Raw genomic sequence first — 23,881 nt, 5'->3', positions numbered from 1 at the left:
TGAAAAATATAGGTTATTTGGGATAATACAGAAAAAAAAGGCTGTAAATACACAGTAAAGGAGACAACAGTAAGGCATAATATACATAATACAGAACAAGGCAACAAAGACAACTTCCCATTTGCACAAAATTGACCCTGGAAATTACCTGAATATATAATGTAGTGTATGAGTGATTGGAAATATAAATATCCAGTTATGCAAATTCATTTTTTTTTTCCTGCGTGATATGACATCTTTAAACAAGATTTATTTTAATTTAGTTTTTTTTTTTTTTTTTTTTCCTTTTAAATCTGCAAGCTGATCTCAATCTTAACTTAAATTCAACAGTGATTACAGATACAGAGAACGAAGTGACAGCCAGCTCTGGCAGGCTCTCCCAAAAGTGAGCTTCACAACTGAAATTATTTTTGGCTAGAAAATTATCATTTGGCACATGTCAGTTTCAGTTAAGGCAGTGAAATCAATCAGCGCAACTGAGCCTCAATACTTCTGGCCACGGCTTTTAATGATGCAAGAGATACAGTCAAGCTGCAATGACTATGCAACTTGAACAAAAATAGCAATCTTTTCTAAATGCTCTTGCATCTATTGCTGGCTGTGTCTTCTTTTTCATCCACTCTTCAAGACAGACATAAACACAAATATAGCAAAGATATTTTAAAGTTAAAAAAAAAAAAAAACAGCAGGTATTAAAACACCAAACAGAAGTAGTGTGCGGTTTAATTGTGCCTGCTGGTGCACTAATTTTCCACAATACACACTGTAAACCCTAAAGTAGTGGTGGAAACTGTTTTATGTGTAAAATGCAGCCCCTGGACTAAAGAGGATCAGCATCTTTTATACGGTTCCCTTGCACCACTGCACTTTTGCAGATGTATGAAAAATAAGGAAGGAAGTGGTTATCAGTCTCTATTCAGTTTCAGTCTGAATTGATAGATCAGGAGATGGAGGCTAACCAGTTTGTGTCAGTTCACGGAAATCTGTAAAAATCCCCACCATTAGGGCTTCAGGGTGAAATAAAAAAAAAAAATCTGTTCACTGACAAGGAGATGACAAACTCGGTGTTTAGTCCTTCCCCAGTGTACAAACACTGTTCACACCTGTAGATTCCTGTAGTAACACTATGCACTTTGTAGGTAATGTAGGCCAGTGTATCACCATTAGCTTTATAGCCCTGTTTTCTTTCATTTACACCAAGGCTAAGCCGTTGTGGTGCTCAACGTGAATCAAAAACAAGGGAATTTTGGTTTGGGCCGTGTGGTCCAGCTTTACAGCAAGAAATGGCAACTTTTGTGCAGCGTCATAAGGACCCTGAGTTACGTAAGGGAGAAAACTGACAGATCCATGGTACTCTAGTATAATACAGTATTTTCAGATGAAAGAGGCTCATGGCAGGACTTCAGGCTCCAGTCCCAAACACAGTCCCCTTTATTGTGACAAGATACCCACCAGTGATCCTGTGGTGACATTTTTGTCCAGCTCAGGCCTCATGATGTTCAACAGCCAGAGCGAGAAAGAGAACAAGAGAGAAGGCAAACCAAAAGAAAAAAAAGCACATGTGACAAGTCAAGTGAGTGAGCGAGGATGAAGAGAGGGAGCGCGTGAGCGTGAGCTTTAGCTATGGAAAGTGTTTTTCCTACAAAAGTTCCTTTCTAACCCCTCTGTCTCCCTGCGTAGCCTTGGAATGTTCCACAGTCAGAAAGTGGCTGCCCTTCCATGTCAGCTCCCTCAGTGTTCAAAAGGGAGAGACGGATTGACAGACAAACAGCAAGTGGAGGGTAACGCTCGCTGACAGATCGAGTTTGGGCTCAATCCTAAGGGAACAGTCACACTCTCTTTGCAGCCCTACAAAGTAAGAGTCCTCCGTCTTCTTCACAGTCCCATTCCCACAGTACCCGACCACGGTGTCTTCAAGTGCAAATCCACACTGTCAAAGGACTTGCTAGTTTCACATAAACCCCTTCCAGAGCTCTTTTGTACTTTTTTAGAAGGGTTTGGAATCTCATACATGGATCTCATCATCTTCATCCTCCAAGAAAGAGGAGAAGTTGCTCTCCTCCTCTGGCGGGGCACTAAAGGTGGCGCTGTCTGTATCTCCTGCATAGGTTTGACTGTTTGGTTTCTCATCCAGGGCAGCAGAGCCAGAACTGGACATGGAGCAGCTGTCTAGATGCTGCAAGTGTTTGGGCCTTGGCTCAGGGGTATACTCTGGGATGTAGGGCCCTCCGTTCTCTGGCCCCAGATCAATTGAGCTGACCGGGTGCATAGGGGGCTGTTGCTGCAGTTCTGCCTCTTCTTCCTCTGCCTCTATCTGATCCTCTGTATCGTCATCTTTTCCCTTCTCCACACTATCCTCTTCCTCCCCGTGGGTGCTGAGGGGTGGTGAGGCACGGCCCTCGCTGCTCTTGCCCTCCTCGTAGCCAAGATCGTCATCCTCTTTTTCCATCACCCCCAGGATGTCACCCAGCATGGAGGGTCCCAGATCGACATGGAAAGACATTACTGACACGGCGTGCTTCATTCCACCTCCATAGTGATGGGAGCTCTCCGGAAGCTCAGTCAGCTCACCGAAGCTTCGCTCCTCCAGTTCCAGGAAGTGAGTGGCTGCAGCTGCACCTCTCCCATCCACCTCCCCTTGCTGCTTTAAAGGACTTGAGGACAGACTCTTTGCTACCAGACTGTCCCCTCTGTCTTCATCATTGAGAAAGGGCAGAGACATGGCAGTCTTCACATAGGTAGGCGACTCACCCGGGACGGCCAGGGTGTTGTCCCTCTGTTGATCCACTCTGGTCACAGACTGCGAGCGTTTGCTGCTCCTGAAGGTACGAGACAGGAGGCCAGGCCTGGGCGAGCGGGGGAAAGATGTGGTCTCGGGGGGAGGTTCCCCTGAGCGGGTGCTGAGGAAGGAGGTGTCTCCGAAAGCATCACCACTGCGACCTACATGCATAGTGTGGCGGAAGTCGCCCAGCGGAGCACTGATCATCTCCCTTGTCAGGTCCATGCGTGAGCGGCGCTTGGTCTGGGAGGAGCCTGGCACTAGCTGCTTTAAGATGGGCATGGCGGCTGATCAGGTGTTTTGTTTTGTACAAAGTGGTAGGAAAAGATGCAGTCAGACTACAAAAAGAGCTTCCAGATCTTATATGTGATGCTTGTTAGAGACCTTGGAATGAATAGTGATGCTCCTTAAATCCAGTCAGCCTGGGAACCTGAAAAAATGAAAGAAGTACAATAAATTACACAGAACCTATTCAGAATTACGCACTTGTATTTAAAAAAAAAATCCTTTAACTTTAAAAAAGTACTGTAAAAATTGCATAGGCATTAAAAAAAAATATATAAACACTTTTCAAGTCGTGGGTACTTGAAATCATATCCACTAAAACACAGAAAACACCTTTGCCTTGCCAGACAGATTTACTGGTGTCAAAACGCTTGAATCAACTGCGGCATACAGCAAATAAGAGAACTCTACAGTCTATTTACTGTACAGCTTTCACATTATGTTGTGTAGACAATTCACATTTGGCTGTTTAATCCCGTCAAGTAAATAGAACATCTCTAGGAATTTCAAATCTTCCGCTAATTACAAGAGCTGAAGCTATCAATTATGCAACTCCATAATGATATGCAACACTCTTCAAACATCTCCGTGTGATGACCTCTAAAATGTTCGGAAGAAAAAAAAACACAAATAAAATTAAAAAAAAAAAAAAAAAAAGATGGGGAACACCACAGGATTCTGCTTTAAATCAGCATTATGATTGAGAGCAAAACACCAACCACAGACCAACATGAATTGGACAGTGAGAGTGGAGGGTTGCCAGAGATTTTCTGGTGCGAAGCTCAAGTTTGACTGCACAGCATACGGTATATGGAAACTTATCAAAACCCGATCTTCTAGTCACAGATATCTACAGGGAATTTCGACTGAAGAAATGAGAAATAACATAATATTGCCGAGCCATCTTTTTTCTCAGACAAGTGTTTAAGCCCCTAGCGGTTTGTGACTGACAGTTGATAGAAAACACCCTTTTGCATTATTGAAACATGTAGCCACAATGGAGGAAACCTCACTGCAGGCTGCCACCTAGTCCCTGCTACTTTCTTCAGGTGCTCCACCGGAGGACAGGAGCAGCGTGTCTCATTAGCGATCCATCGCAACATATAAAATACACAAAAAGAACACTGCCGCGGTGGTCTGCAAATGAAGTGCAAGCAGTTTCTACAGAAAGACATCAAAAACACATGCACTTCTGACTTGTGGGTGGAAAATCCCGATGGCTACATGTAAGCAGGCCTGAAGAAAACGCTTACCTTGCGGTTTTAAGTGTGCGCCTCTGTGGCTTGCACACAGTGCCTCTTTCTCTGTTTACTCGTCTTAACGCGGTAAGATCATCAAAACAGTATGCGACTTAACCTTGACTTTGGAATTCTTACAGGCAAGCCTTCAAAAGGATATTTAACTCAGTTGTTGGTAGAAGTGCCGTTGGGAGATTTCGACTGTCTAATGTGGCAGGCTTTTTAGTGCATTGACTTCGTTCTTCTTTCCCAGCCCCCTGTGTTTGCCAGCTGAGCCTCTATGCTCTTCCTGTTAATGTCCTCACCTGCTTTGGTTTCCATAGAAACACCCTCCTGCAAGCAAGAAACAGTGTTTCCTGTCAGGGGCCACAGAAGTCTTCAGGCTTCATACAAGCATGCAACACATGGCCTCCGTCTGTGTCAGTTTACAACTCAGACAATACACCCTTGTAGTCTGATGTTGGCTATGTTTTGATTCGCTCCATCCGTGTTGTGGGTATCTTTTATTTGTCAAAATGGAAATTCATAAAAATATACAAAATGTTCCACCGCTGTAGAGAAGGAGATAGAGCTATCTATATCAAACGACTCATATTTGTGTAAAATCGCAGCATTTTTGACTGAGAAACGATGTGAAAAAACTTCCCATGAACTCCAAATGGTTGTGCGCCAAAAGCCACAAACAAGGTCACTTTTTTCACAGAAACATGTTTATTATTGAAGCTGCAGTTTCTGATTTGTTTTTTTGGGAAATAATAAGGGGGGGAAAAAATTCACACCCAGTCAAAAAACAAAGTTTTTTTTTCCTGAGTCGCTGCTTCTGGGTGGTAAACAGACAGGGAAAAACAACTAGCAGATGAAACAAGGAGAGATGGTAAAAGCCCGTCTCCCACTCCTTCATCTCACTCCTCCCCCTCCCCCCCAGGCCCTGATCATGCTGAAAAGCTCAATGGTGCCCATGCAGGGATGCAGAATTTGACTCAGACTACCAGGCCAACTGTTCTTCATCAGCTGAATCTAAACCAGACCCCCGGAAGCAGCACAGTTCCACAGTTAGATCAAACCTGATTCACAGCCCTGCTATATTTATAGCTCTGTGCATCTTTGCACAAGTGTGTGTGCAAGCACGTGCGGAAGTACACGTGAATGAAAAAAATGGGAAAGGGGCCTTAGAAGGCAGCAGTTAGCGTGGGAACTATGGGGTCACAGTGTGGGGGGTGGGGGGGTTGGGTGACTTTATAAACACATTTTCACAACACTCAGGGTCTGGCTGCAGCAGAGCCCGCTGGAGAGACAGACTGTGGGATAGACTAAAGACAGGACAGGCAAATGGTGAACATCTGCATCATTTCCATTTGACAGCGAAATCGGAAACCGTTTCCCAGCTTCTCAAAAACTAACACACACTGCGCACATCTCTTACACACAGACCGTCAGCCCTCTGACAGCCCTCTAAATGATATAGGCTTTTTGAGGTTGACGGACCGGTCTTCATGTGGATGTGGCATTTCTCAACTGCTGAGGAAGAAGTATCACGGCATACGTGCAAACGCACACATATGCTGTGATAAACTTGAGCACACTGGGTTCATTTCCAAAATTGTAGCCAATGCTGCTTCGCTTCTCTCATCTTTTCGGGGTAAGGATATTCCCGCCTGGTTCCCCAAATGTATATATGCTGTGGGACTGTAATGTTAGCTCTGTTTATAGATCACATAACTCAAGTATTAATTTAAATACCTAGGCTGTGTCTATGGAGGGTTCTAAATCTGCTATAATATCATATGGCTATAGCCACTACTTTGTGGGAAGAAAATACACATTCAATTTTTCTGAGGGTAAAGCACAGAAATAACATAGGAAGGAACCAAACAGAAATATGTTCTTTTACTCTAACTGAACGGGTGAAAGAAAGGCAGTATTATAAATCAGACAACATCCTTAGTATGTTCACCTGAGACAATTTTGGGTCTCAGAGGAAACGTTGTAGTCATTTCTTAACAGAGTAGACAGATGCTACATCAGAGGAAGTGAACAAACAGTGGCTGCAAGCTTAAGCTATGACTCAGATATCACTCATATAATCAACATGCATCCCTTAAAGGTTTAACAGCTCAGCTAACACACACACACACACACACACACACACACACACACACACACACACACACACACACACACACACCATCAGAAGACTAAATTTATATGCATGAAAAAGACTTGCATTCAACATCAGAGAGAAGTATTGACCTCCTGGATAATTTGTGCTTAGGACGAGTGTAACTTTTCTCGTCTTGTCAATAATCTCACACTAGGCCAGTCAACAAAAATACACAAGAGTTCTCACACACACACACACACACAAAATGGTCCATTTCCCTAATTGAGTATTGATGCACCTTCTTTGTGCTTAATTCGTCCAGTGTGTATTCTACTGTCTGGGAAAGGGTTGCTGCTGCCATGTGGCTGGGGGCTGTCTGTCTGCATCATTCGAAGCCAGTGACCTGGATGGACAACCGAATGACCTGAGGGTGAATTGACATTAGGAGGCCCCATGCATCCAAATCTGCGTGAAAAAACAGGGACTAATATTGCTGTTTTCCTGTCTCACCAACATATCAAAGTGAAAATTTGTCTGACGATCATACCATTCACAAACCCATTTCTATTTCTTAGCGAAAACTGTGCAACGCCAGCAAGAGGTATACCGTTGTTCGGTAATAGGCCAACACACACTCTCACACACATGCTCCAGTAATTAAGCAGACAAATGGTCTCTAGTAGATAGGTATCTTCCATGCAACGCAGTTAGCATGCCTGAATATCTCATTTAGGAACGAGCAGCCCAAGGACAAACAGTGGAAATCACATTATCTCTCAATCACATAGACAGGGAGTAACATACATCAAGTTGGTGCTGCCCTCTCAGATAAATGCAGCACTGAGAAAACATACTGATCTAATGAGAATTTACAAATAAAGCCCTTTAAGGCTTGTATAAAAGCCAGACTTAGCTGTTGCTTAAATGGCCCATTTGGGGCCCTCTGAATGGGCATGCCATTTGCTTGTGGTGTTATGGAATCAGATCAAGTTGTTGACCTTCAGGGTATCTTGAGGGTCCTCCTGCCACACAACCCAATTTATATGCCATTCTCCACCATGCAGTTCCAATAGAGCAAGAGAGCCAAGGGCTCATTATGATCAAACTGTGAATCCTCTGCAGTCTAAAGATCAAGGGAAATCCAAAATCGGTTACTGTGAAATGCTGAAAATGATGGGGAAACGTTGGGCATGTTAACAGATTTGGCCTGCACTTGCTGCCCGGCCCCTGTTAACCTTGGCCTGTGCCTTTTTTGTGACCAACTGTTTTCTTACACTTTGGCAGACAGAGCTGCAACGATCAGTTGATTGATGGAAATTTCATTTCCACTATTCTGTTAAGCAGTTAATCGTTTCATTTTCAAGCAAAAATGAAACAAAACATTTGCTTGTTCTACTTAGTCCAGTGTTAGGATTTGCTGCTTTTCTCTGTTTTGTATCATTTTAAACGGTATATATGGAGGTTTTCGACTGTTGGTTTGACAAAACAAGACATTTGAAGGGCTTTGGGATACTGTGTAATTTAATTATTCCCTGACATTTAATAGACCAAACAACTAATCCATAAATCGTATAAAATAACTGACAGATAAATCAACAATTATTTTCCAAAGAAGCCAAAAGGAGATATATCCTTAATCAATCAAAACCAAAACTAATGCCTCGGAGTACAAGAAGGAGAAAAAAAAAAAACCTGTCTGTACGTCTCTCTCAAACACAGACAGCAGGAAGAAGAAAAAAAAAAAATGAATTACAGTGTTTTTGCCGTCCCCACTCATACCTGGCAAATTGGTGTGAAGTGGTCTGCTATGCTAATGTCACTCAGCGGGACATTCTGCTCGGTAAGGATCAAAGCACAACAGATTTTTAGAGCTCTTCTGGTAATAAAAGTGCCTGTAGGTTTTTGAATTGGCATTCCTAGCAGTGAGTACTAAATCTGTCGCCATCCTTAGATCAGTGAGTGCAATATTTGAGGTAAGCAGCTTGGGCCAGAAGAACAAACTTACAAAACTCAGCAGTGTTTAAAAATAGCATTCAGCATACTGGTGAATTACTATCCAACTAAACCAACTGTTAACGCCATATAATCAGCGCGGAAGGGCCACTGCATCATCATAATCATCAATAGCCAAAAAAAATTAAAAGCCCCTATTAGCTACACAAGCAGATCAGGCAAGCCAGTTAGAAGAGGGAGAAGTGACAGACAGATCATGACCAGGACAGAGCAGAGCCCCAACAGCCAATGACAGGATTCCTGGCAGAGAACCGGCCTGCAGCGAATCGGCTTGACATGTACCAGCTGACCTCTCTCTGATAACCGAGAGGAGATGACTTGTCCCTTTTACACTTACAGCTCACACAGCCTTCAGACACGACGCTCCATCTCTTTCTCCCTGTTGTCTGCTTTCGCGAAGCCGTCAGCTTTTATTACAGACACAAACAGCGGATGTCAGGCAAGAGTGCTATACTCCGCATCAACACATTCAAGAATGAAAAGCATTCTGTGGGTTAAAATAAGACTGATAAACATAATTTTCTTGGATTTACAATGCCTTTTTATACAGAAACAATATTGTCCATTTCTGTTTGCTATCATCTCTGATCAGACTAAAAGTTTACATTCATGCTTCTGAAATTGCAGCCAGCATGGCTCAACATCAGCGTCATCTGTGCACTGGGCACATCATCTAAATAAACATGGAAGGTGGGGAGCAGAAGTTGGCACCACTGTTGCATTTAGAGTGTCGCAACATAATCAGAGAGAAGGAGCAGAAATGAAAGTTGACGCTGGCGATATCAGCCAGAGAACATGCCAGAAATAAGCACTTAACATTACTTTGAATGTTTTCGGTAATGAGACATGGCTACAACCTTCCTAGCCTTTTCATTCTCATCCAGCTGGCCACCAAAAGGTCATCGACCAGCTTCAGGTCATTAATAATCCTCCCTGTCTCGACAAAGACGTAGAACACAGCCCACAGAACCACAGGAATATGACTAATTACCACTGAGATAAGTGACCGACGACAATAACCTCAACACAGCGAGTACCCCACTGTTTTCCAAAAGCTTCGATTTCATTTGTGTAGCTGCACATGATGGAAGTGTTTCACGGAGAAACGTGCTGGTGGGTTAGGGGGTATGTCCACAGGAAGGGCAGGGAGAAAATGAGGCAGTATACCCTCCCATCTCTCCGGAAATCTACTCAGCCTGCCCTTCCTGACCGCTCATAATGTAAACAAAGCTGTCCTCCATCATACCGTATTACTATTGGGATAACCAAACAAACACAGCTCATATCTCCATCAGCACTCAGTTTTAATAATGTAACAGGGTTTGAGCCAGGGCTGGGGCTGTCTGTTCAACAACGGCTCTAAACGCAACACGCGTCAGTACAACGAGCACCTCGGGTTGAGGCTGGTAATTCTAGAAGCTAACTGGATCCTCTCCATAGCAGGTAGCAGAGTCGCAGCCGATGACAGCTCTGGCCTCAGGTGTCCGTATCATCGCCCAGGACAGACTGGCCAGGCGTCTCTTCAGAGCTACTTAAGGAGCTACCTTAAATTTTTTAAAACACTCGAGCGGAAACCTGTGCTACTTGATGAAAAGAATGCAGGGAAATTATGGGATCCAGAGAAACTTGCTTTAAAAACGTGCAAGAGTGCCATAATTATAGGGTCAGAAGAGCAGGGAAAAAAAAAAAAAAAGCAACAAAATGCAAAGGCTGGAGGGAAGCCAAAGAAGCAACTATCAAGCAGTGGATGGCTCGACCCCACCTCCACCTTTAAGTGTTTATTTTTTAGAAAATACCAGAAAACTGCTCATCTTGGGAAATTTCGCCCACACAGTGGCAATCTACAGTGTCAGTCTTAAGTGGATAATGTTTGCTGTGTGTTAGTTCTCTTTCAGAATTTAATATCAAGTTTAATTATTCAATGATAAATACAAATAAAATGAAATAAATGAGAATATGCAAGATAAAAATAAAAACTGACTCCTTAAACTCTACAAATCTCTGAACATTTGTGCAGTTTTAAATGTAAGCCCCTGTGATTGTCTACTGCTACGCTGATATCAACTCTATACAATATATACAACTGTTGACAAGGAAACAGGATGGAAGTATTTCCTCCGACTTATAGTACCAACCCAAGCATACTGGGTCACAATGCAGCATGCTGGATAAGTACAGAAAACAATGCGTCCAAACAAAAGACACAGGAACAAACACAGCATTCACACACACTGATATATGAGACGCCCTTAGAATTTGATGTTGGGACAACAGGGTTTTAAAAAAAAAAAAAAAAAAAGGAGGTGACAACATACTAATGAACTGTTGCCTTATGTCCCAAGCCAAACCAGCCAACTACATTCATAAAGTTCAACTGAGAGAATTAAAGTTTTCTGTAACTAATAAATTCTCCACTAGACTGGGGATTTATGTGTATCATTTGCAGACCTGTGGTAGTAACTAAAGGAGGTGACAACCCACTTGTTACTTAAACTACACATTATTCAATCCTCAGTCTATAACAATCCAGCAGTTCACCATCACCATGTTCAGAGGCATTTCCAGGAAAAAACAAAAAAAACAAAAAAAAAAAACCCAAAACACACAATACAGTTTATATTGGTATTTCCTGGAATGTGAAGGGGCTGGACAGAACACACACATTGCCTCGTATGAGCACACAAACTGCAGACATGTTCAAACATGGGCGCAGGACTATATACGCTCACTGGCCACAAATAATACACTAAAACTGCTCTTTCAGCACCACCGCAGAGGGGTTCTGAGATGCTGATCGTCTCCAAAATGAAAGTAAGGTGCACATACTTGTTCACTTTGGTAAACAAAATTCTGAGCAGGTTGTGTTTCCTGGGCTGTGAGCCAGCTTCATGTGCTGCGCCCAAAAAACGGTGCTTGGCACAGTGTCCAACACCACACATGGGGAAAAATAACTTTCACCTGCGGGCACTAAACAAATGTCTCCTGCAGGCAATTAGGTGCTTTGTAATTTAAGAAAACAGGGGAAGGTAAAGGGAGTAGAACCTGTGCAGGCTGGTTTAAAAATGTGTCGCCTTTTCAGAGGCACTTCTGGGGAAAAGTAAACAGGCTAAGCTTATGACACATAAGTCTTGGCGATGGGGCTTGCTTGTTTTCTGTGTTGTCCACCTAAATCCATCACGGCGGCCGGGCTGAACAAGCTGACATCTCACAAAACCCTCTGTGTATATTGGATAGCACAGGTCAAATGCCACATTCAAACCTATGACAACGAAGCGAGCCGACCAAATGATCCCACAAGCAGAGCCGCCTGATAACATTATCTCCTCAACCAACTGCCAAGGAGTTCTTGTCAATATGGCGGTGATGGATTGATGGCCTACGGACCCGAGGCCCATCACCTTATTATTCCAATCAATGAGCTCGTCAGACGCTATCGGGACAGCCATGCCAAGCAAACTGAACAGGACCGACCGATTTGACAGGCTCTGGGATATGTGGGTAATGAACTGGATAAACAAGACATGTGTGCAGTAGTGTGTAATATGAGGTTGTTTTTTTTTTGTTTAGTCATCTGATCATGTGAGATCCACAGCCAGCATCAAAATCAGCGTGTGCCAATTCCATTCAGCTTCTCTGTTGCCCAAAACAGACATTTCAATCACTCTAGAGTTTACAAGTATTCAAAATATCAGTATTGCAAAAAACATGAATTTGCACATTTACAGCACATTCACTCGGTTTGTCATCAGACACATTATAGGCCTAATTTTGAATATTTTGCAGCTTAAGGTGTCATCAAATGAGGCCTGTAAGAGTTTTCCTTTGGAAAAAGATGATATGTTAACAAATAAGACGCACTGAGCATCAATTTTAGCTTCAAAACATCCAATTAAGCTAATAATACGAATAAATTCGAAAGGTTTCAAAGGGTCTGGGGAGAAATCTGATCGATTCTCGCGATAGCTTTGCCTCCACGAAGAAATGCTTCAAACATTAAAATCTCTCATTTCCGTCTAAAGGCCCTTGATTCCCTCCCGTGTTTTTTAACCACTGACTGGTGATCCGATCACACTGACATGAAGCTGTGGCTCGGGCTGGGTCAACAGCAGGAGAACAATAAGTGGTTGGCCACAAAGCGCCGGCCGCCTCGCGCGAACCCTGCGCTCCCCCGAGCCGCTGAATGAAGCGGGGCCGTGGAATAAATGTTCGGGCCGCGTGCAGAAAGACTGGCAAGGCTCGGTTCGTCCTGTGAAGTTTCCGTGCAAACGCGAAACACAAAGGCGCGCACACTCACCGAGCATCCCATTCATAGAAGCCGGGCTCTGCTCCACTTTTGGGGGGCCCCCCCCGGCAGGTTGACAATGGGGGCGCGTTCATGAAAAGAAAGCCGTGAGACGCTCGGATCAGCACTTGCGACGCCCGACGACGCTGTTAGACAAACGCATCTCTCTCTCTCTCTGTCTCTCTGTCTGTGTATAGAGGTGTCGCTGTGGCCGTCACCGCGTCCTCAGAAGCGGTGCCGCTGCTCTGAAGCGCAACCACTCACTCCAGTGCCTCCTGCCGCCGGGGTGTGCGTGAACACGCCCTCTTTGCGCGGCTCCTTAAAGACGCAGGCCGCCAGCATGGGGCCACTCAGACCGACTCATTGTCGTTTCCCTGGCCAGGAGAGGCGGGGTCGGTGCCGTGCACGCTTAAGCCAGGAAACCAAGAAAATAAATCATTCTAAGAATTATACCATTAGTATATCGATGTTACACTAATAGCTGTTAAAAATATAAAAATGAAATCACATTTAGGGAACGTTTTTTTTGCGTTAGACCCATCTTTGCAACAAAAACGTTCAACATTTAAGGCCGCATTTACACTGAAAACTGCAGTATCGTGCATTCTTTCGACCAAAGTATCGTGTTTACACTCCCTCACTTTCTCACTTTGATGTTAGAAATGGCTTGGCTGATGATGAAGAACCAATATGTCGCTGAGAATGAACATACGCATTGGTCATGGTCTCTGTGAGAACATCACACACACACCAAAGGAAGTGGGAGAAAATGAATTCCCTCTTGTCGCGCACTACCTTCTTTTTTTTTGGAGGGGGTGACACCTCACTAATTTTACATGGAGAGTAGAGTGTACAAGCTAAAGAGGCCAAGAGGTAGGAACAAGTAAATGTGTCCTTTTTTGCAGACAGTTTAAAGAAAAATAAATTTCTACAACATTAAGCACTCTTTGCTGGCAAAACTCCCCAAAAGAGGCAGGGATGATTAGGATAAGGGAAATCAAGTTGTCCTAATTATACAGGAGCAGCTTATTTACAGCAGAATTGAAGTGAAAGTTTAAGAAATAGCTTCAAGGTAACTTGTCTCCTTTTGGCTTCCTGTCTTTTAAAGTATCAACCTACAAATTTTAGTCTAATTAAGTCAACTTTAAAAGAAAGAGGTCCAAAGGTTGTCATGGATTTCACACTGTCTGACCATTTGTTTGACCTTGTGTATTCCAGGTTGATCAGTTGCCCTCCGTTAGTGACTAGTCACTAGTATCTTTTGCAATGGAAATGAGTGGGAAGCAGCCGAGGTACACCCCAAGGCTGTTTAGGCTCACCCTGAGCTCAAGAGAAAGGAATGTGTGAATGGCCGATAATTATCAAAGGCCAGAAGTCACTCTCCTTCAGTACCTGGAGAGAGGGACTATTCACATTTGTCTGTCTTTCCTTCCACGCTATTCTCAAAAATCCCACTGGTCTGTCCGTCCCACCAGCTGACGGGAGAACAGGGCTTTTAATGATGAGAACTTGACTGCAGCGGCCTTTTGTCGAGGCTCAAGATACATTCAAACTTTATGTCACTTTTTTGTCACGCCCATGCTGCAAAAATTATCAGTTCATCTACTCTCGTCAGAGATACCTGACACACTCTTAACCTTTCTATCACAAATGAAACCACAAGGCAGGGAGTCAAATGCATGATTCAGACACAAAAGGGGTTCCAAAAAAACGCAAGGTCTTTACGGAGAAGAATGGTTCAGTACCCTGGCAGGCATTCAGGGACAGGCAGAGGGCTGGGCTAAGGCTACCAGAAAAGAGTCACACAGAATTCTTAGAGTAGGGAAAAAAAAAAAAAAAAGGCTGGACAACTTGTTGTAGAAAACAAAGACAAACTGGCACAGAGGGAAGGGAGTTCTGAGACTAAATAAACCAGGAGAGGGGAGACAATGAGACACAGGTGCAAAATATCAGGGGCAGGGCCGACAATCACAGTGGCGGGAAACACATGAGGGCAGCAAGTGGGGATCTGAAACAGGAGGAAAGAGGGTAAGAGACATAAAATAAAGCCAGATATGCAACACAACTGAATGGAACAAAGAAGACATGACCCAGGAAGAAGAGATGGACATGACACTTTCTCTATGGAATGACTCTCTCGCTCTTTAAACCCGGTTATTTAAATCTGGTTGAGGCATGGAATTGGAGAATGCATTTCCAAACACTGCAATAACCTGATTACTGTAAAACCTACATTGACGTGCAGCTGGTCAGTATTCAGATGGTTCCCCTGGTCCCGATCCTGTTGTGCTGTGTGAACACAACCATTTCAAAAAAGTCCATTCTCAGTTGCGGTTTTTGGATATTCAGGAAAATCTCAAGCTTTCTGGCCTTCTTCCAAACTTCACCATCTGCTTGCAGTAATGCTTAGAGGGTCATATGTTGAGGTTTCTCCCAGATTGGACCCCTTTAACCTTCCATAACTTTCACTTTGGCATCTGGTGCTGTGTATCTTTTCAGCATGGCAATTTCTGTGGTACCAGCAGATCCAGGCGAAGCTGTGTGTAACAATTTCTGCCCCTCTGTCCTCAGCGCAGAGGGATCCTGGAATGGATTTGAGAGCTGCTCAAATGTGACCGGCAAATTGTCGATCTTATGTGTGTTTGTTATTTCACAGCAGAGGGTTTAAAATAAAGTCAGGCGCCACCCCTAAGCCTATAAATCATATAAGAGACAGACGACTGTGCCCTTTAACCTTTGAGCCATGTTGCTCTACAAGTGTGTGTTTGTGCATGACAATTTGTGTGCCGGCAGCCGTTTTCTTTGTATGAGGATAAATACCATGGCAAAGGTCTAGACAGCCCTGTTGGTTGAACCAGTATCTGCAAATTTCAGCACACTGGCTTGCAGAGGACAGTGGGGAAACCTGTTATAGATCCTACTCCAGGGCTTTGACCATGCTCACGAAGCTAGAATTACGATACATAACCTTACTTTTATGGACTCTCCTGACTGTTATGAAGATGCCTGAAATGACTGCATATAGTGATAGAAACGGGACACTCCTGCGTCTTGGAGTGAAATATGATAAACCACCAAGATAGTCTTTGTTCATAAAAAACCTTTTAAAAGCTGTAAAATCTATTTTCCGTCTCCATCATCCTCCATGATTTTGTCCCAATTTTGGAGTCACTAGTCAAGATGAGCATACTGTGTAGCAAACCTGCTCTGATGCACTCCGACGGGCACAATCAGAATTAGGACACGTTCTGTGTAAGTCGGTCTCACGAGGAGATACTGAATTGAAATGTAATATTGTAATAGATTTCTTGATGTGAAGCCGCCTCTGTCTGTGTGTGCGTGTGGGTATGAGTGAATAGAAAATCACCTTGTGTGCTCCCCCGGCAGTCAGTTGGGAGAGGGTGAGCAATAGTCTTGGTAGAGCTGAGTGTGAAGAATTACCATAATTTCGAGTTACAAAATACAATTATTTAAAATGTTACAAAGCAGCACAGTATGTTATATTTCGTTTTTAAACCGAGCTCCAGTTTTTGTTGTAGAAACATTTTGGGCTGAGCTGCAGATGTGATATGACTTCCTACGACTTTCTCCTCTGTAATTCTAGACTTTATTTTGGGGAATACTTTTAAGTTAGATTTTCCACATCATTGTAATGTCACACAATAAGAAATAATTCCATTTGCATAATGATAAATTATCCTCATATGATCATCCAACCACTGTTGTGAATATAACAACTTTGACAGTGGGAATTCTACTGCCTTGATGAGGCCAAAAAAGATGTTCCAACACCAACTATCTGTACCCCTTGACCCGACCTTTTCTTTTTCCTGGAAACCTTCCAGCCTGATCCCTCTGTTTCTCCCCCCTTTGCCTTGCTTAAGATCAGTGTTTTCCGGCCTGAAATAAGGAGATTACCCAGGGACACTCTCCCACCCTCTCCCAGCTTTTCGGCATGCTTGCACTGGGTCGGGTTCTTCTTCAGATTCTTCCCCGTAACTCGTGCTTTTATGCATCGCAATTATGTCTGTGTTGTGGCTGAGAGAATCAGGTCATTTCTGCGCTGTAGGATCAAGTGTCACCTATTAACACTTTGTCTTCCAGACTATGCAAATAGGTCTACTTAAGGCTGCATCTGTAAAATAGTTTTCTGCAGGGTCAGAAATTCAAAGCTTTACCAGTCCTCTCATATGTCAGTTATAAATCAAGACCTTTTTTGCCAATATATATTAGTCTGTCTAGTATTCTGTTATATTCAAAAATATTCAAATGAGGCATGAAGAAAAAGTCCTTACAAAATAGAATAATTTATTTTAGAGAGCTACCATGAATAGGTCCATAATGTTTCCTTCATGATGTATACAGTTATGTTCACATTGGAAATTTGACAGATGATAATTCTGAACCTCGAAGACCAACTATCTAAGTTTATACACTGGGTCTAACTCCAGCAAAGCAGTGTCCCATTCAATTTATGTCAAGAACCAGCATATTCAAAGTTGTTGTAGAAAACATCTCATCATAACATATGTATATGTGTGTACTGTGAGCATAAAACACATTTTCAGTCATCATATCATATAATGCCATGTTACACTGTAACATGTTGAACACAAATAACATCACAACACAATCCTTGGTGATGCATTTCTTGTACAATACCTGTGTCTTGTTGTTGTCCACCCTAAATAAAGCTTTTTGTATAAACACACATACACAATTAAGCTGACCTGTTCTTCAGCCTCATGAACAAACTAAGATTGTAATATACATACAAGCTTTCTTACTTTGAATTTTTACCCTCTCTAAGTGACCGATTTCATATTGTCTTTCCAGTAATGTTGCCACAGAAACACTTTATTAAAAAAATTATTGCATTGAAGATTTTTTTTTTTATTTTTTATTTTTTTTAAATTAGAGCTTTCAGTTTGGTCGCTGTTGTGAAAATCAACACGATGGTTTCGATCTCCTACATCTACCTTGCTAATTCATCACACCTTTATTATGTTCTTTATGTCTTAGTAACCCGGTCAAATTGTGGTATCGTTGTACTCCTTTGACAGCCACTAATAGCATTATGTCTGATGTGGTTGTGATCAGATAATATCATTTGAAGAAGAAGACTTGTGCTTTTTGGTCATCTGTCATATTCTGTGATTAACATAAAAGCAAACCAGTGCACGTCAAGAAAGTTGTTTAAGTTTGTATATCTACTGACATGGGTACCAGCACACAATCAACACATTCCCCAGACTACTATAAAGGTGCCACAATGCTTTAATGTGATTCATAACATTGTCACTAGTGATGTTCTGAAAATGTTGAGCTTGAAGCTGATTGATATAAATATCTGGTAAACAATATAAGACAAGTACATATAGTAAACACATAATGCAGTTCCAACAATGATTAGGCAGAGTGAGAAACTCAAAGGCAGCCAGTGGCCATGGTGACCATTTGTGCCTCTCTTCACGTCAGAGTCAATTTCTCACTACTAGTTTGTCCTTTTCTTCAAACGTCACATTTTTCCATCAGAGTTGCTTTTTCCATTGTCCAGTCTCAGCAAGCCAAGTGGTCCATAGTCTATATGGTTCTAAGGTGGTGGTTTTTCCATAAAGCTCTCATATTAAACAATAATACAGTATTTTAAAACAAGGATTTCTTTTTTCAGAACCTCGGGTTCTGTTTATCCCTTGTTTGCGTGGTTGAACCCTCAAATAAATTTACTGAAGCAACGCGTAAAAACTTTCAAATGATTGTCTTTTCATGAAATACATATCACATGGACTAACCAACCATACGCGCTACACACAATCATACACACACACTCTTCACAGAGGAGAAAGCGCTATTCAAGATGCCTGCAATGCTTAATATTGAGCAACAACTCTGTCAGTAGGACAGAGAAAAACAAAAGGTCAAAAAAAAGAGCAAAATACAAATAAACCAACAACAACAAAATCAAAGACTCGTCCTCAGGGTCCTGTTGTTATTGGAAGGAGAGCTGTGTGTCAAACAAAAGAGGAGAAGCCCGCGGTGGGTGCCTGAGCAGCACAGCCCAGACTGCTGGGGGGCCGGTAGAGGGTGCTGTGCTGGCTGGGGGGTTCGGAGGACAGCAGGGAGGGGGTGGGAGTCCGGCTTCCCTTAGGCCTGAAGAGAGTGCCCTGGCCCTGGCACTGCGGCTGTGGGGACGGGGCACTCTGGGGGAGGAGAGGGGGCAGAGGGGGCACGGGCGGGGGGTGCTGCCGTGACTCCTGTTCCACCAGGGGCTCGGGCTGGGAGTAGCCATACGCTGGCGGACGAGAGACGCCCTTCTGCTGCCGCCGCCAGGAGTTGTAGTAGGTGGGGTCGCTGATGTAGTGATTGACAAAGGAGTGGGTCTTCTGCCGGCTCTGATCCATCTCATATTCACTGTCGCTACCCTATGAGTCAATGGGGAAACAGAGTTAGAATACACTACAAAATAGTCTATAGTGAAAAACAAAAGCATACATTTAGGATACTGACTACAGAAAATAAAGACAGCTACATTTACATGCTCACAAATCAAGGCTAAATCTATTGCAGCATGCCTACTGACAATCTGCACAATACTGAGTCATAACACAGCAGGGAACATCTACCGAGAGACGACTGAAATCTATTAATCCATGTCCAATTCTATGGGGTAGATAATCACTTCTCTTGAGCATCTTTCACACATAAGAGCTCACCCATGGCTCCGTGGAGCACAGATGTAATAAGTGTACACAAGAGTGTCCTAGAATTGGACAGAGAATATGTTTAGAGGATTAATTTGCTTTTGTTGTAATATTAAGCCAACAGCCTTATAAGATACAAATATTTGTTTGTGCGAATTCTGGTGTTGTTCCAGCACATTGGATAGGCTGAGAAACGCAAACAGTTAAGAAAAAAAAAAAAAAAGGAGAGCAAATTAAACTCACAGAAAACATTAAACACTTTGTGCAATTGTGTGCCTGACAAGTGGCTGCCTGTCTACTGCTGTATTGAGACACTACAACTTAACAGATGTCAAAGCGCCATTTATTTGCACAAGTGGCAGGTAAACAGTGGGAGGCTATGCAGAGGAAAAGAATAACACCAGTTTGTGTCTCCCAGGAGAGCAGTGTTTGTTCAAACCGGATTGAACAATGTTTTGACTGTGCAGGTACCAGATAAATTGGCCAGGGAGACCTGGAGCGAGTGTGGGAAGACAGATGTTCAGAATCTGCTACAATCAGCTTCTCTGGCTTTTGAATCCATCATTTCTCATAACTTCTAACCTCCCTGTCTCTTCACTGGACCTCCCTATTCCGCACACACACTGAGCTGTTCAGATCATCACGCGATGACATTTCTTTCTTTCTTTCTTTGGATGCCCATTAGTTTCCACGGAGTGGCTGCTACTGAGCTGCGACACAGCAGGCCAGATTAACACGATATTTCCTGTTTAAAGAAAATTAGTCAGTTGCCAAGATGTTCCACAACAAACGAGACATGAGAAGTGGCCCCATACTTTCTTCCCATGGGTGAAATCAGTATTAAACTCGCCCATGATGGGCCTATGCTAACAGAGGATATTTAATTTGAGGTGATCCACTTGAGGCAGATTGTCTTGCTGGCTGTCATTAATTTATCTTTATAAATGCTGCTTCATAATTAGACAGCTATCTCGTTTTTGCATCTAGCAAAGCAGCGATTATGACAAAAGAATGGAGGTTATCAAGATGATAGACAATGACTGTGACAAAAGTAAAAGACAGTGTAATATGAGAAAAATGTTGAGTTTAAAAAGGTCATGAATATGCCCTTTGTCATGTTGAGAAATTCAGACAGGTGAATTTTACTTTTTCATCCAAGTTCATTGCCTATTCCAGACATAGAGAGGCCAAGCCAGGGTCACTGCTTACCTGAGAGTCAGATATCTCAGAGGGTTTCTCAGTCAGACTGCTGCTCTCTGCTGGGATCAGGTCATTATACTTAGTGCTGACATCCTCATCTGAGTAGTGCAGACTTCCAGGACTGGGTCTTGGTGGAGACCTGGACAGACGGAGAGAAGGATGCAGAGAAAGAGTTTCTATGAGAGATAGAACGCAAAAGACAGAACCTGAGAGTGAGAGACAATGGTTATAAAAGAAAAATGTTTCATCTAATCATCGTCATATTTCTCTTTGGGAAACTCTAGAAGTCTCTGTTTTTTGAGAACACATTTGAGTAAAGATTAAGAGCCTTGTCATTCCTGCGACTGACACCTTTCAGATGCCAATGAAAGCCTGCAAAACAGCTCCCAAACCATCACATCCCACAGGGGGTTCAGTGGGATGAACATGCAGAGATTCAGCACAGACTCATTGATTATGAAAATGAAAATGACAGCTTACTTCAGACAAGCACAGAATGGGTTATTTATGCATTCCTGGAAGCTGCTAATACACAATGCAGGGAAGAGATTATATTTGGTTTTATTCTTTTGCTATTTCCTTGATCCTGATCTTTGCCAAATGTCTGTTGGGAGCATTGTCAGGGGGTGTGTTCTGCATGAGTTCAAATCACTCCAAGCGTCATGGGATGCACAAACAGGATTCTGTATAAAAACATATGAGTATCTTCATGAAAGGATTCTTTGTGGTGATTAGAGCTGAATGACTGTACAGATTGATTTAGACCTCCTGCAGTAAAGCTGCATAACTAAGCATGGCCCTTAGCTTAGCAAAGTATTATATAGTTCTTTTATGAGTGCAGGTCAAGTAAACAGACCCCTAGCTTCTTTTGGCTCCAGTCATTAAGACTGTAAAGTGATGCAGAGAGAAACATCTGTGCAGGCAATTATTTTTCTTCTTTTGCAGTAATGACTGCTGCTGCGTTCAAGGTCTGCTGAGATTGAATCGGATGGTCAGAGGGTCAAAACTGGACCACTACCTTCACATCGCTGATCTAAATCAGTGGGCTCAGCATGTAACTCAGGCTAATAAAACATTAAGGGAAGAGTTTGCTCAGTTGGTTTCAGAAAAAAGAGAATTATATAAACTAGGAATGGCATGAAAGTAAATGTTTAAATGATTTGAAATGGAAAACGTTGCACTGTGGGGGCAGAATAGACATGCATAAAACTCTGAAATGTCAAGTGTAATACTAAAGCATAGAGCAGACAACCTTGACGACCTCTCAAGTAAAAATTAATATTACTGAGATATATGCAGGAGCTAAATCACTGGGAATGGCAAGAACAGGAAGCTTAGATGACACAACATGACAACGGCCATGAAAGGATTGAGACACAACAAAGGGACAGCTCCTCTGGGATAAAGGGGATGACGTGATGGAGGCGGACTGTGAGCAAAAAAACCCATCTAGTTAGAATTCAGACAAGGTTGAGTCAGACATTAAATGAAGGGGGCCACATGAGCGTAGGGGAGGGGCTATGAATCCTGCTACCTACCACAGTCAACACAAAATGCTGCCAGTGAGCTTTGAATTATTTAGAAGGACTGTATTTTTCCCTTTGCCCTATCTGTCTAATTCATCCCTCTTTCCCTCACCCTTTCAAATATCCCGTAGGGAGCCCTCCCACTCTTCCTCCTTAGTCCACAGATCATTAGCAAAGAGTGTGTAACCAGATTGGAGCCCTTCAAAGAGAGGGAGGATCTCAAGGCCCTTTGATCCCCTTCTTGGCCTCCTTGGTCAAGGAGAAAATAGCACATATGCACCTCTTATAGCACATTAGACCATAATGTGCATGCTAATGTGAGAAAACCAACATCCTTTTTTTCTTTTCCTTTTTGTTTTTTGCTGTGACAAGAAGCAGACTCTGAACCCCCATCATCACACATCAGATGTGTGACCCGGTGAGAGTATGTGAAATTCCTCTTATCTAAAGTTTACTCAAACATTACCAAAGAGCCAGCTTGTCAGAGTCCTGTTGATGGGTAGAAGGACGTGTTCTCATACTGACAGTGTTGTACTTTATGTTTAGATAGCTCTCGTGGCACTGCTCTTGGGGGAGAAACTCTGGGCTCAAGGCCAAAGGAAAATGGCTGGCTCTGACCCATAAGCACCCTTTGTCTGAAACGGTGATGGACAAAGAGCCCATACAGCAGCTCATGAATGCTAATTAGCTGGTATTGTGCTGTCCCCTTATATAAATTGTTGCTTCGCACAAATGCTTGATATCAACAAGGGTAACGGAAGGAGGCTCAGCAGCTGGGTTCCTCGAGGCTCGGTTTGTTCTTTCAAGAATGACAGACTATTGTGAAGGAAGAAGCGGACACACAACACTGCATTATTAATTCCTGTCAGTATAATAAGTAACACACTCAACTGGAAGAGGAAACTCAGACAAAACTGAGTTAACAATATTTTTATGAAGTGAGATCTTTGCCTGCAGGAAACAAATGCAATGGTCAGCTGAACACCATGGAAGATTGTGAGCGTATGATTGATGGCCTGTCTACAGCGATTTTAACTAACCGTGTGTAGATGCCGTTCTTGCGGCAAAAGGAGTTTTTCACAGAAAGGCGTCTGTTGTTAAGCTCCAGGGCTGGGAAGCGTCCCTCATCCAGGCGCACCATCTCTCCATGGGTCAGAGGCAGCGCTGTGCAGTTGGAGTGGTTGCCTGGACAGGGGTATGAGGACGACACTGTGTGGGTCACGGAATGAAATAAGTGGTTTGTGATCTTCAGTCAAATCTAGAATCAATTTCAGCCTTAACTATCAGTTGAACACAATACAATAAAACTCCAGGCTTGAACTTGCTCTTCTTTTTGAAGAATAAACACTTGATTTTTTTTCTAACCAGAAAAAAGGAAAAGTTGTATACAGGCATTTTATTAATCCCATCTCCCTAAATGTACATGTCACAACAACTCAAAATGCATCTTTTTGACTTCATCGGTAGAACATCATCATCAGTCAGTCAGGCCCACTGTCCAGTCCTGGCCTCTTGTAAAACAAACTGGACAGGGGCTGAGGGGGCTAAGAAGCCCTCTTTGTATCCCCACACAACCACAGTCCTTGTATGTACTGGTCTAGCCCAGCCCTGTTTACTGACCCTGGTAACCTTGGCACCCTACGAAATGATGACTAAGCTAAAAAGTGACTGGTGCGAAGCTTTAGCAAGGCATGACCTGACCCTTCACTCTTTCCCCTAAATATCCCTCCTCCCCCTTCTACCACTATGTCCGTCT

General features: G+C 43.0%; 2 protein-coding genes across 12 annotated transcripts in view; both read right to left on the bottom strand.

The window, feature by feature from the left end:
• Positions 1-237: 237 nt before the first annotated feature.
• cdc42ep4a (CDC42 effector protein (Rho GTPase binding) 4a) lies at positions 238-12,964 on the bottom strand. The gene is made up of 2 exons (XM_040124125.1): positions 12,711-12,964; positions 238-3,209 (listed from the first exon to the last, which is right to left on the bottom strand). Exon 2 carries the CDS (start codon positions 3,059-3,061, stop codon positions 2,006-2,008), a length of 1,056 nt encoding a protein of 351 aa, XP_039980059.1. The 5' UTR covers positions 3,062-3,209; positions 12,711-12,964; the 3' UTR covers positions 238-2,005.
• Positions 12,965-17,601: 4,637 nt separating this feature from the next.
• Positions 17,602-23,881, bottom strand: part of sdk2a (sidekick cell adhesion molecule 2a) — an 82,290-nt gene continuing 76,010 nt past the window's right edge. For 8 of the 11 annotated variants that reach the window (XM_040119644.1, XM_040119634.1, XM_040119670.1 and 5 more), the window contains 3 exons: positions 23,166-23,334; positions 20,609-20,738; positions 17,602-19,120 (listed from right to left, as the gene is read on the bottom strand). In XM_040119644.1, the coding sequence (XP_039975578.1) occupies positions 18,710-19,120; positions 20,609-20,738; positions 23,166-23,334 (710 nt within the window). In that variant the 3' untranslated portion in view covers positions 17,602-18,709. The remainder of the gene's footprint in view (positions 19,121-20,608; positions 20,739-23,165; positions 23,335-23,881) is intronic. The other 3 variants (XM_040119694.1, XM_040119678.1, XM_040119685.1) reach the window with 1 other exon arrangement.

Source organism: Xiphias gladius, chromosome 3 (assembly GCF_016859285.1).
Source record: "Xiphias gladius isolate SHS-SW01 ecotype Sanya breed wild chromosome 3, ASM1685928v1, whole genome shotgun sequence".
In the NCBI taxonomy this organism is placed as follows: Eukaryota; Metazoa; Chordata; class Actinopteri; order Istiophoriformes; family Xiphiidae; genus Xiphias; species Xiphias gladius.
Note: the sequence above shows the minus strand (reverse complement) of the source record. Positions and strands in the feature narration are given on the sequence as shown.